Source organism: Brachionichthys hirsutus, chromosome 5, assembly GCF_040956055.1.
Source record: "Brachionichthys hirsutus isolate HB-005 chromosome 5, CSIRO-AGI_Bhir_v1, whole genome shotgun sequence".
Lineage (NCBI taxonomy): Eukaryota > Metazoa > Chordata > Actinopteri > Lophiiformes > Brachionichthyidae > Brachionichthys > Brachionichthys hirsutus.
The window spans coordinates 8,984,715-8,997,206 of record NC_090901.1 but is presented as its reverse complement, the minus strand read 5'-3'; the positions used below and the strand labels follow the sequence as shown (position 1 = coordinate 8,997,206).

Genomic DNA, 12,492 nt, shown 5'->3' with positions numbered 1-12,492 from the left:
CAGACGAAGGGGCGGGTCCTCAACGCACCGTCCGCTCTCTGACCACAAGAGGGAGCCACAGCTCTACATGAAACCCTGATATTCAGATTGAGTAAGAATGTCCACTAGAGCTGTTTGAAAGTATGGTAAAGAACATAATGCAAGAATTTAGGTAGAGAAACATTTATTTAACGTGATATAAAACAGATGAAATATGAACAATTGCAAAACAAATCTCGTAGGCATCCATATGCTGGATACGTCATTCCATCCTGCTGTACCATGTACATTATATACACAGTAAACCTCTGATAATTACACTTTGTACACACGAAAAGAAAAAAAAAACTCCTGATGCATAAACATTTTTATTGCTTTTTACATGTGCTAAGATTTTTTCCTTTTTTTTTTGTTCCAACACTTCAAACATGTCATAAAATAGCGTCAAAATATGTTTGTTTTTTTCCATTCTCAGTTTAAATATATTGCCAATCAATAAAAAAATAAAAAGACAACACAGTGACTAAAGCAAGAACATTCACAAATGTTATCTATGCGACAGGGATTTCATAATATCCCATTTTAAATAATTACAACCTGGAAAATGAAAATATTCGTACTCCGTAGCAATAAAGTGTCAAAGCTTTTACTTATAAGAGGGGTCTATATATTTTATATACGGTATCCAAATTTTTCCATTCACAATTTTTTACAATAACTGCTATAAAATAATGGTGATCCTATATTTGATGTCTGAATAAAACTCAAGACTTAAAGAAGACTTTCCTGAACCAAAATCATGAACTTGTATGTTTGAAATCTTGTGACTAAGCATCATTGAAAATCTATGGCCCATATTCAAATACAAGCAAGTACCTAGTAACAACCAAGCAATAACCTACTAAAACCATATAAAAATGTAATAAAATAAGAAACCTCTTAAAAGTCTTGTAAAACCTGAAAATGAACTGCAATGGTAAGTAAGAGTATCAAAGCTACATCGTCTCACAAGGTTGAGCAGAGTGTGGCAACAACGCAGGAGTATTACACAGAAAAAGCATCGTTGGTGGTGTGTGAGCTTCAGATGTCACAGTGAGGGTACAAAAGTCAGAAGGTAAGAGCCCGGAGTACAGAATGGGCAGTTTCTCTCTGCAAGTTACGGCCTTGTGCTGATGTCCTTGGAGAATACGAGGAGTTTTTATACCTCAAACGCTGATTCCTTCATGTGTAGGTTTTTACTGAGGCCAGGGCTTGTGCTGCAGGAAAAAAGGGAGGATGATATTATAAAAGAAAATGTTTCAACTTAAGTCTTTACAGGAAAACGAAATATAAAGGGGCTACTATAATGGCTCTACAGCAACATTAGGTTGAGTACTGCAACTACAGAAACAAACACATTTCAATATATTTCGTCAATCCCTCCATTCTGACATGCAGAAACGAAACCCGACACTACAGCGCTGTGAGTATGGACAGAACAGGTTGATGAAAACCCTTACTGGTGCTACTACACACACATGAAGTGAGACCCATCAGTGAGTTGGGGGGGTGTGTTGGGAGACTGAAGGGGTGAGGAAGAGGGCGACAGGCTTTTCACTGCAATGAAACAGAGCAACATGTTGAGCACACACCAGGCACATAAACAACAACACCTAATGACTTATGGCCAAAATCTACAGATAATAATGACTGAGGTCAATGGAATGAATGAAGAAGCTACTTTGGTTACGACCGTAAATGAAGACACAATGGATGAAGAGTGCAATAAAAAAAATAGCAATCTTTACAGGTTTCGTAACCCCCCCCCCCTTACTACATCTCTGGAGATGTACCTGCCACCAGCTTGCTGCGCTTGGAGGCCTCTGCTGCCAGCTCGTAGGAGATATTAATCATCTTCTCTTTCTCTTGCATGGTAGCCTCCTCCTCATCGTCCTCCTCTGGGTTTAGAGCCATACTGGGAATCACATTCTGCATGCTGGGAGCGAGCAAACATAACAAATGGTCTCTGTTAATATACAAAATCAGCATCTGAAATAATAAAAATGCCCTGTGGGGGGGCAGACAAGATATCAAATGAATTCAAGAGGGCTGACATTTAGAATTAAATGTCACTGTGGAAGGCACATCTGTGCACAGCCGACGCACTGATCTGCATAAGTCGGCAGGAATGGTTGCTTTTTGAGCAAGAAACGACGACGACCTACTATAACCCCAGATTCCTTTCATGCATGACCTGCTGGGGAAATATCAGCACTCACCTGCAGAGACAGACCTTCCAAAGGGCTCGGAAATCAAGAGGCTGGCGCTGCCATGTTGCTAATCACGTTTAACTGACACAGGCTCACCAGAATGATGCGTTTTACCTGTTTTTGACGATGAGGGCTTTGATACGGTCGACCTTCCTCTGCTTATCAGCCACCTGCTCGGGGCTCAAAGCCTCCTCGGGATCTGACTCGACATAACGTTCAGGAATCAGCACTTTGTCAGGAATAGAAAGCTGACGACACACACAACACAAAGGCACACATTAACCCTTTACGGTAATTAATGGAATACTATCCACGTCACAAAGAACACGCCAGAGTGTGTACAGTAAATAAACAACAGCTGCTCTTCTTCACCGTCATGACCCACTACGAGGGGAGAGATCAGTAAGGAATACAAACGGTAAGGTTTTTATTGAGATGTTAATAAAAGAAACACGAAGCACTTGGAGATCGAGTGGCTGTGAATTATTTGAGGAGGTCGGGTCATTGTGTCACCCTCAGTTTGGAGGTTTGTTTGGGTTACAGTAACACCTCGACATAGGAGCGCTTTAACACACAAGCGTTCCGAGATGCGAGTCGGCCGGAGAGCGTTAAGGTGCGAGCCTAAAATCGAGATACAAGCACGCTTCCAGATGCCGATACTCGATGGCCGAGTGCTCGTTCAGTTCATGTGTTCACCACCTTCGGTACTCATCTCCCGTGTTGAGTTTGCATTATCTACCTGTAAGGTACAACTACGGTATAAAAGTGTCTATGCACCGTCCAACTCCCCCCCCAAACCGCCATTACAAAAACAGGTTTGTTTCCATTGTTATTAGCATTGATTTGGGTGCTTTTAGGCGGCTGGAACGTATGGAATTTGTTTCTGTTATTTTATATGGGAAAAATTGAATTGAGATAAAAGCAAATTGAGTCACAAACTCAGTTCAGGAACAAATTATACTCGTATCTCAAGGTATTATTTTCTGTTTCACTACTAGGCTAAGATCACTGATCTGTTTTTCGCTTTTTAAAAATGTACCCGTCAAATAAGGCCACAACTCGGTACAGATTTTCTACCAAGGTTTTAAGAAAGTGCTGTTGCTAAGCAACTCCCAAATGATCTCCCTCTGCTTAATGAAAAAGACATTCCTACCTCTCGGTCCATATTTAAGTGATCAGCCTGAGAGGCTTCTTTGAGGCGAGCAATCTCCTCGGCGGGCGTCTCCTGGTCCCTCACCACCTCCTGCTGCCTGAGAGAAGCCTCCAACGCCTGGATGTCACAGCTGATCACATCATCTCTGCGCCTCATTTGGGACTAGAAAACACGGCAAAACAAACAAATAATCTGAGGATTTGTCTTCGGCCTGCTCTGAACTGAAGTGCGTCCTTAGCATCTGCATTACCACAATACCTGCACGCTGCGAAAATGGTTTTCTTGTGCAATTGAGGGTGTGTTCTCTTGGCTGCCACCCCGCACGCCAAGGCCTCTCTTTTTCTCCCTAAGGGTGCCCTGCTGGTGGCGCCGGATCCTCTCCAGCTGCTCCTCCACACTCATTCTGGCCCGGCCGCTCTCTGCAGCGCACAACTGCTGCTCCACTGCACTGCGTGGACGATCCTGCTAGTCAGCAAAACACAGGCATGAATATTAATAATGCAGTACACCTCTGTCACACATGATGGAGTTAGGTCAGATCTCATGCTACACTGTTCAGCGGTTGTGCTGAAAATAATCCACATTAGGCCAGGTAGAATAATCGTGTGTTCTCTGGTGATGCTGCATACACCTTCGGGCAGGCCTGTCATAACGTCTGCAGTAACGATTGTGAAAGGGCCCTTTAATATTAACCCTCATGGTACCAACAAAGTCCAAAAACATGTGGCAAGAACCTGCTAGATGTGTAGGGACTCTGGGCAGTTTTTAATTTCTGAGCGGGGCAATCCAATGATGTGAAGCTAATTAAGGAGACATTTGTGCAGCGCTGGAGGGGCTGGCATATCTGGATTCAGTCCAGAGCTCGAGTATGCAGCCTCAACTGTGCAGATTGTACAAAAAGGCAGATATCCCAGGGTCCTGCTGAAACCTACAGCCCCGAAACACACTCTTAACCAAACAACCAGCGAGATGGGGCTGTATGGCCATCAGGGAAGTTCACATGGGCTCAGTTATATAAACGCATCAAACACAGAACGACAGAAACGCCACACAGTGTGGTGCGCTGATGAAATGGTTAGTTTATATAGGTTGTAAGTGATTATGGCTGGAAAACAAAACACACACAAAAGATTAATTTGGCATCTTATGAGAGTGTGGTTTTAAAATCACGAGTCACGTGCTAGCTGTCGAACAAGCTTAATGACAAGGTTCAAGCTTGCAAAAAGACCTATTTTAATGATGATCTGATACATTAAAGTTCGGTGACTCACCGCCCTGAGGTCATGCTTCTTGCTCTTCCTCAGTGTAACGTACGACGCTATGCCAGAAGACTCAGGCACTGGCGATTTGGTCCTGGGTGGGACAATGCCAACTGGGTAGGACATCCCTGGTAAAAACAAACAGACAAACATCAGAGGAACTTTGTTCAATGACAGCGCACTGGCCTTTCGAATAAAAAACCTGGAGTTTATTTTAACCCTCCGTTATCCTCGGGGTCGATATAACCCCATTCATCAAATAGTTCCCTTTTTTTAACTTCATATTTCATGACTTTTCCCTAATTTGATGGTTACAAAAAATTATTATAATATTCTTTCAATGTGCTGAACACATATTATAGCTGGAGGAATTATCCCATCAGATTGTCTGTTGATATTTTGCTTGGCTATGGCACTGTAGACTGCCCTGAAATCAAAGCGATGCTCATGTAAACATCATTTTAAATTTAAAATCACAGATCATAATTCATTCAAATGAACGTTTTTGTTTTCAGTGTGAATATAGAAAAAAAATTCTAGTCTGTCAGACCTTTGTTTCCAGAATGTTCCGATGGGTGTTCCGATCTGTCCTCTCCGTTGCTCTCATCCACCTCGGTCACTGTGGTGAGCTCTGGTTCGCTCTTGTACAGCCTGTAGTCTGGGCCCTGCCAATGAAAAACACAAGAGTTCAAGACACACACACACAAAGCTGCTCTGATTTGTAGTTATAGAAATCAACAACTTTTGTTTTTTTTTTCTAACATGCTTTAAACAAAAATACACTTTGAAAAACTGGATGATTTAAAGATTAGTCAATCGTAAATCAATGTGATTAAATTCATTAAACGGGCTCAAAGGAAAAGTTTGCATGTTATTTGGGTTCAACACAGTCTCCTAACCAAGTGAAAAAAGAAGTGGACAGGCAGGCGCATCTAAATGCAGACATAGTTCACTTCGTATCCAAGGACAAACCAAACCACACCACAAAATAAAACGACCTCGTAAACACAGAGAAAAGCAAGGCAAGGCAATTCAACTAAAAAGAGGGGGGGGGGGGGGGGTACATGGCTGAGGCATCCAACCAACTGAAAAGTAAAGATGGAGGAATGGCTTGCAAAAAGAAATGATATGATCAAATCAGATGTCCATCAAAATCAAAGTTGAAACGATCACAGCGAACAATGACACGTGATGACACAGCTGATGGGCGGGGCAACTGCGAGGTCAACAAGCTTACGCTGTGGGCGCCATTCCTGTGACTGGCCTTCCTGTCCTCTGGCCTATGGAGCGATGCAGAGCGCACGCTGGCATGAGAGGGAGGAGGGGGCACTGTGGGGGGGTTTGGCTCATAGGATTGGGGTAGGGGTGGTCGTGGGGGTGCTGATTCCTCCTCCTGGGGATTATATAGTGCATGACAGGACACGAGGCAAGGTGACACATGGTAGCGCCACGCACGCTCTGGGCAGCCACCATCTGGTTAAGAGTAGTCCTGACCCGCGGGGTGGCACCACCAGAGAGAACGCCCCACACGCCGCCGCCACTCATCCTGCTCACGAGCAAGGCTGGCAGTCTGAGCATCATTATCTAAACATCTGGCTAAAGAACATTTTTTGTTCTACAAAATGTCAGGAAATGTCCAAGACTTCCATTAAATATATATATTTTTTAATAACGGTTTCAAATGATTGCGATTGAACATATAAAAGATTTGTTTTCGATCAACTCTTGTCCGATTAAAAGCGGCAGACCCTGTGTTCCGTTTGGAGTCTCTGCAACGCCTCACCTCATTTCTGTGCTTGTTGAAGGAGTCATAGCAGTTTGCACCATCAATGGCGTGTCTCTGAGCTTTATGCTTATTGAGGGCCTCAATCACGTCCTGAATCCGCCATAGTTCTTTCTGGATGTGGACGTGCTGCTGGCTGGGAGGCTCCGTCTGCGTGAGCACAGAAAACACACACATATAAACAAACCACCGAGCATTAACACTCGACTCGCCGTTGTGGGAGAAGCAGAAGAGAAATGCAGCCGGATGCATGAAGATCTGCTTTTCGCTGATGACACTCCTTTCTAGCCCTCACTATTTCCTTACTCTTTGGCTCAGAACTGATCTCTTTGACTCCACATCTATCCCACGATCAAGGACAAAGACTTACTTAAGAGCCCCGTCATCGCTACAGTCTATCCATCACTCACGACCCTACCTTGAACTCTGCCTCCACACTGCAGCATTTGTTACTTCTACAAAACGGGATTTCAATGCAGTGTTACATTTCTGCCTCTCATTCAAGCTCGAAGGTTGGCTATTATTAACATGCGAGTGATTGACAGCAAGGAGTAAACGAGTAAAGCAGCAGCGCTTCAGCCTTGAGGATGACTCTACCCGAGGGCTTCCGAGTGCGTCAAGCTGCTCCAGCAGGTTGCTCTTAGCCACAAGCACTTCTCCTTCCAACTTGTCATAATCCCTCCATGACTGCTCCAGCTCCTGATTTGAAAAAAAAAAACGTACTTGTTATTGGTTGACAATATTTCAATGCGTAGAGAAGAAGCAAAGGAGGAGAATACGTGGGCTCAACGCTTGTTGGGTGTAGCGCGTGACTTACAGCTGTGACTCTGGAAAGCTCTCTGCAGGTGCTGAGCAGGCCACTCTGAAGTAAATCTCTCTGCTGGATGACGCTCTGCATGGCAGCAGGGTTATCAGAGCCCATCTCTATCTCCTGGCTGGCGGAGAGCAGCGCCGTCTCCAGGGTGTGCTGGAGGAATACACAAAACACCAAATACACAAACACGGTCAGTTTGTCATTGATCACTGGAACCTTTTAAATTGGTCAAACCTAGTAACATCATTATGGATTATTGATACAACTTTCCTGAATCACGACCCCATTTTGCACGCACATACTTTTTGCATTTGTTGTTTTTGTTCACTCAATAATGAAAACCTAAGACAGATTTCAAGTAAAGAATGAAAGTACTCAGCCACCTTCTCTCTGAACAGCTGCTGAAGCTTTTCCTCTTGCGTCCTCACCAGTTTATCCTGCTCACACAACTTGCTGAGTTTGGCCTAAAGAAAACACAATAGAGTTGTGCGACTCTTTTTGTGTAGTTAGACTCGTGTCAAGAAAACGACCCTCCCGCAGAGCTTACATCAGTGTCCATCTCTTCTGGCATACATGTATAGGCATGTTCCCGGTAGTCTTCTGGACCCAGCTGTGAGGACAGGCAGAACATTTAGACAGAAATATCAAATACGCACATACAGATTAGAATCTGGAGATCTAATGCAGTGTCGATACGAAGCTCTCAGACAGAGTCACTGTTTGTCCTTTAAGGGGAAACTCATTTTTCACTGAATTAGATCATCCGAGTTAGAAAAGCAACAGTGAGAAAGCAGCCAGACTAAACAACAATTGTGGTGCCTTGTTTTTCTCTCATGCTAGACGATGACATGTAAAACAATCTTGCATAGTAAACTGTCAAGTCAGCACATTACGGTATGTAGCCCAGAGCTCTGCAGCTAATTGGCCCAAAGACTGCCTGGCTGTGGTCAGCCCAGTGTCTATTTTGCAATATTGCCCCAAGATATTCCCAGAACAGCATAACCACAAATCTCCTTGATGTTGTGTAATAATGCTGAGAACAATTATAAACACGTTTACTTGCATAACTTAAGCACAGCTAAACAAACAAAACCAGTTCAATGTCAGTAAGAAAACCAGCTTGTGCTATCACAACACCTGCTTTAAGCCCAGTGACAAAGAACATAAGACCGGCTCGCACCACTTATTTTAAATGGGGGAAACGTAGTGGTCAAACTGGGGAAATTATTTCAACTGCATTGGATCCCGTGTTTCCAGAAACTAATTTAAACATTGTGCCATTCACTCAGTCTAAAGTTTATAAACAACACATGTATCCATAAATATTAGGACAGCGATGCCGTTCTGTGTTGTCCGGTTCAAGTGCCAAACGTTCTGCCTTTCCTAAAAAATCCAGAGAAGCCATATCCATAGAAAAGCCTTACTGAATTAATCAAAGCATGCACTTTGATGGCGTAATGATGCTGCATCAGCAGCCAATGGGGATCTTCCCTTGTGACATTCTGGCAGGTTTGAACTGCAGCCACCAGTTTTGGCTTCAGCAGGTCAAACATGTGATCATATCACATCTGTTTGGTCCTAAAAACTCTGGTGTCAAGAGTCGAAGAAACCAACAAAAAATGACTCGCTGTCCAAATACTTACAGATTACACAGTATACCAGCGCTCATTCCTTCACTCACTCACTCAGATTTCCTCTGTGGAACCACACAGCACAGTTATAGGAGGTGAGAACCCGAGAACCACATGACATTCCACACAGAACATGCAGACGCCCCCCCCCCCCCTAGCTCGGGGAGCGTCGCCGCGGTGTTGTGGATAACTAGTGGCATGAGGAGGACGAGGAGGAGGAGGAGACTGACAGCTGAACAGGTGGGACCGACCTGGCACTCCAATGAATGGGTGGGAGGAGTGAGAGGGTGTGGGCTTTTAAACCCGAGCAGGCGGTTTACAAAAGTGGCAAGGCGATATGAGACATTCTGCCATCTTTATCTTCACCATCAGCGGAATGATGAAAGGGACGGATGTTAAACAGATGAGGAGACATCTGTCTTCATCTTCATCACTCCCTGAGCGTTTTGGGTAGTCTGATCTGGAGATGGTACTTTAAAAGCAACACTAGTTGAATTTACTGTAAACTTTACTTTTGTATTTTGTTCTATGACAGCGGAAAATGCATGTTAATTTTCTTTACTGTATTTAAATGACATTAAAACAATCTTCTACATTATTAATAAAAAAACAACAGTACATGACGCTCGACTGCAAAATTACACTACATGGAACATCAAATTTAGTTACATTAATTAGAGTCTCCCCCCCGCCCCCCACTAGGTCCAGGTGGGTTAGCAAATAAGTGGGAGTGCATTTTGCAAAGGGTCATGAAAAACACGCGCTAACCTTGACTGCTACACAAAACAAGATAAGCGATGGAGTGAAGACGAGATGCTTTGCTGCATAAATGACCTGGGAGCAACCGCGGCTGTAGCTTTTGATTTACAACGGCCCTAACTATAGTGGTTCTTAAACGCATGGCAAATTCTAGAGGAAACTTTATCCAGCCCCCACACACTAACCAGAGTGAAGGAGGGACTAAACAGAAAGGCATTCACAGCATAATACCGTTTCACAAGTCATACCCATGTTGGTATGACTTCTCAGCGTAAAGAGAACAGGCAGAAAGCAATGGATGAGGAGGTGCTGGCGATACAAATGATACAAGGGGCCGGTTCTCAAGATGCCATGAGGACTTGGACACCGAAGGAGGAGCATTGCACAACAGACCAAAATAACAACAGTGACTGGTGAGGATGAGGCGGAGCAAAGCCTTTGGGCTGGCCTTACTTGCTGGTAAAGTTGAGGCCGTGTGGCAGAGTTCTCAATCAAAGTGTGAGTCATGAAGATTAAAGGGTCACTTTCCTTCATCTAGTCCGGTGTGGAGAGGAGCGATACAGCAAGTGTCAGTATGTAGCAGCGTTTCACTTCAGACACAACAGCTAGAATGTTGTTACGCCTCGCTTGCTCTCTCTCTCTCTCTCACAGAGCAAAGCCAATGAGGACAAGGATGCATAAAGCAAAGAGAAGCTATTTAAAATGCTTGGAAAACAGGATTAGGGAGATGGCACAGCGCAAGTGGTGGAAACCTCAAGTTAAACTGATTTATTTTAATGATGCGAGCACCACCGTTCATAATATATGTTAGTCGGCAAGAGTTAAGCCTCCTCGCCTCATTTTCAAAATTACACATTTCTCAGTTGCAACACAAAACTGAGGCAAACTCGTTTATCTAAGAAATGATCTGATCTACATCTATTATCATAAACGTGTTATTGTGCCTCTGTGTGCTACATATAGAACTCGAGTCATTGCTTAAAATCTCAAAGCACTGCAGAGCAGTTAAAACAGATGATGAAAGGCGTGATACGTGCCGCTCTATATGCACCCTACGTGGAAGACGCACAGCTCGTCCAACTATGCAGCAAAAGGTATGTAGCTAGCATAGCTAACCGTGAGTGGAGGATACACAGGCTACCGTAATTAACGAATTCATAGGTCCTTCTAGGGATCTAAAACTAGCCTGGTGTGTCCATGCAATGTAGCGGCACCTGCACAAATTAACATTAGAAATAATTCATACAAGGTTAGTAACGCACGCAAAGCAAAGAGACAGCATTGATTAATACAGCAATTATTCAGTTCATTATGACAACAGGAGACAGGGTCATTCATTCATTCATGCATTACTCCACCTGATTGTCCATATACATGAGGTTCCTTTGAAGATGACGGGACAGAATGTCGTTCTAACATCCGCAGCAAAGGAAAGGATAGAAAAGGTAACAGGAGAGTGAGAATAAAGGAAAAAGAACATTCTTCCTCTGATGTTATTTCTATCTCTGACTCACACTTCACACAGCATTTACATTATACACAAAGGAAGGCGGGAAGAGTCGGGGAAAGAAACAAGGTCATGTAGCAGATGGAATTTCTAAGATAGCAGAATAAATGTGTTACGGGACACAAAAGAGCTCCATCTCAAAATAAAATTAATAAAGTAAGCCGTGCGCTGAGATTTAAATAATGCCTACATTATACACACACATATATATATATCTGTACAATAAACCAGCACAGCACAACTACTCAAGTTAGGAAACCATCTTCAGAGGTGCAAAGAGACTTCAAGTTAACAGTGCAGTAGTAGTTTTTTGTGTCGATAAAACTTAATCCCTCATATCCAACCATTTTCCACCTCAATCCAAGATGACCTACATCGGCAAACTGTCAAATCTGTAGTCTGATGTCTTAGAAGAGCCTTAAAAAGCAATTAACAATTATGCATGCCAGTGGCCTTAACCGCTTTAGCCGGTCCCTCCTAGAGCTTGCCAGTGGCTTTAAGTTTCATCTCTGGCTAACATCTGCCTGGTATCTGAGGAAGTAAAACCGAATCAACTGACTGAAACTACAGTCACATGCTGGTTGTTAAGTACTTTTTTTTTTCCTTTTCCAGACAATTCACGCTTTTTGGAAAAGAAGGAAAGCAAATTAGCCAATTATTCTCCAACCTGGATGGATAAACAACTTCCAGCTAAAGCACACTCTAGAAGAAAAACCTCATTGTGCCTTTTTTCCCTTGAAGATGGATCCAGATGAATAACTTAAACACGTCGGATGGCATAGACGGTACATGCTAACACACAACTCTGCCGGGGCATCTCTGGGAGCCTGACCTTTGGGTTGTCACCATCCATGTTTAGCTGAATAAGCTGTGCTACAGTGTGCTCCCGGATACCGTTTAGTTCTGCCTGCTGCCGCCGCAGCTTTATCAACAGCAGAGTCAGTTCCTCGGGCTGCAAATGGGGGGGGAGGAAGGGAGGGACATACAGCCAGAATGGAACAAAGGACACATCCCGGAGGGAGTGGGAGAGGAAAGGAGAGAACACACCAGGACAGGAGGTTTAGAGGTGTCAGGCGCTTAATAGGTAAACGGTTATCAAATCTAGGTAAAGAATTCGTCATGCAGCTCAGGGGTTTGAGGTTATCCATGGAGTCGTTGATTTCATCCACATGCAGTCCTTACGTGCACTCAAACCAGAAGAGTTCTGAACCGTTCAGCATTTATTACAGAATCAAGTACACACTTCTGCTCCACAAGAACAGTCAGTAGAAAATCCTAATCCGTCTTAGAGTTGTGAGTTTTTTTTTTTAAGTCTTCACTGATGCAAAGCAAGTCGAAGGAATTCCTGAAGTGAACAC

At 43.6% G+C, this 12,492-nt stretch overlaps 1 protein-coding gene across 1 annotated transcript in view; it reads right to left on the bottom strand.

Moving 5' to 3' along the window:
* Window positions 1-155: 155 nt before the first annotated feature.
* The window catches only part of LOC137893783 (pleckstrin homology domain-containing family A member 5-like), a 53,436-nt gene continuing 41,099 nt past the window's right edge, over window positions 156-12,492 (bottom strand). The window contains exons 13-29 of the mRNA XM_068739218.1: window positions 11,967-12,086; window positions 10,986-11,039; window positions 10,081-10,161; window positions 7,785-7,847; window positions 7,621-7,701; window positions 7,241-7,390; window positions 7,021-7,122; window positions 6,424-6,573; window positions 5,878-6,033; window positions 5,191-5,305; window positions 4,653-4,768; window positions 3,640-3,843; window positions 3,382-3,543; window positions 2,343-2,476; window positions 1,812-1,954; window positions 1,497-1,575; window positions 156-1,235 (exon numbers count right to left, since the gene is read on the bottom strand). Of these exons, the coding sequence (XP_068595319.1) occupies window positions 1,178-1,235; window positions 1,497-1,575; window positions 1,812-1,954; window positions 2,343-2,476; window positions 3,382-3,543; window positions 3,640-3,843; window positions 4,653-4,768; window positions 5,191-5,305; window positions 5,878-6,033; window positions 6,424-6,573; window positions 7,021-7,122; window positions 7,241-7,390; window positions 7,621-7,701; window positions 7,785-7,847; window positions 10,081-10,161; window positions 10,986-11,039; window positions 11,967-12,086 (1,968 nt within the window). The 3' untranslated portion in view covers window positions 156-1,177. The remainder of the gene's footprint in view (window positions 1,236-1,496; window positions 1,576-1,811; window positions 1,955-2,342; window positions 2,477-3,381; window positions 3,544-3,639; window positions 3,844-4,652; window positions 4,769-5,190; window positions 5,306-5,877; window positions 6,034-6,423; window positions 6,574-7,020; window positions 7,123-7,240; window positions 7,391-7,620; window positions 7,702-7,784; window positions 7,848-10,080; window positions 10,162-10,985; window positions 11,040-11,966; window positions 12,087-12,492) is intronic.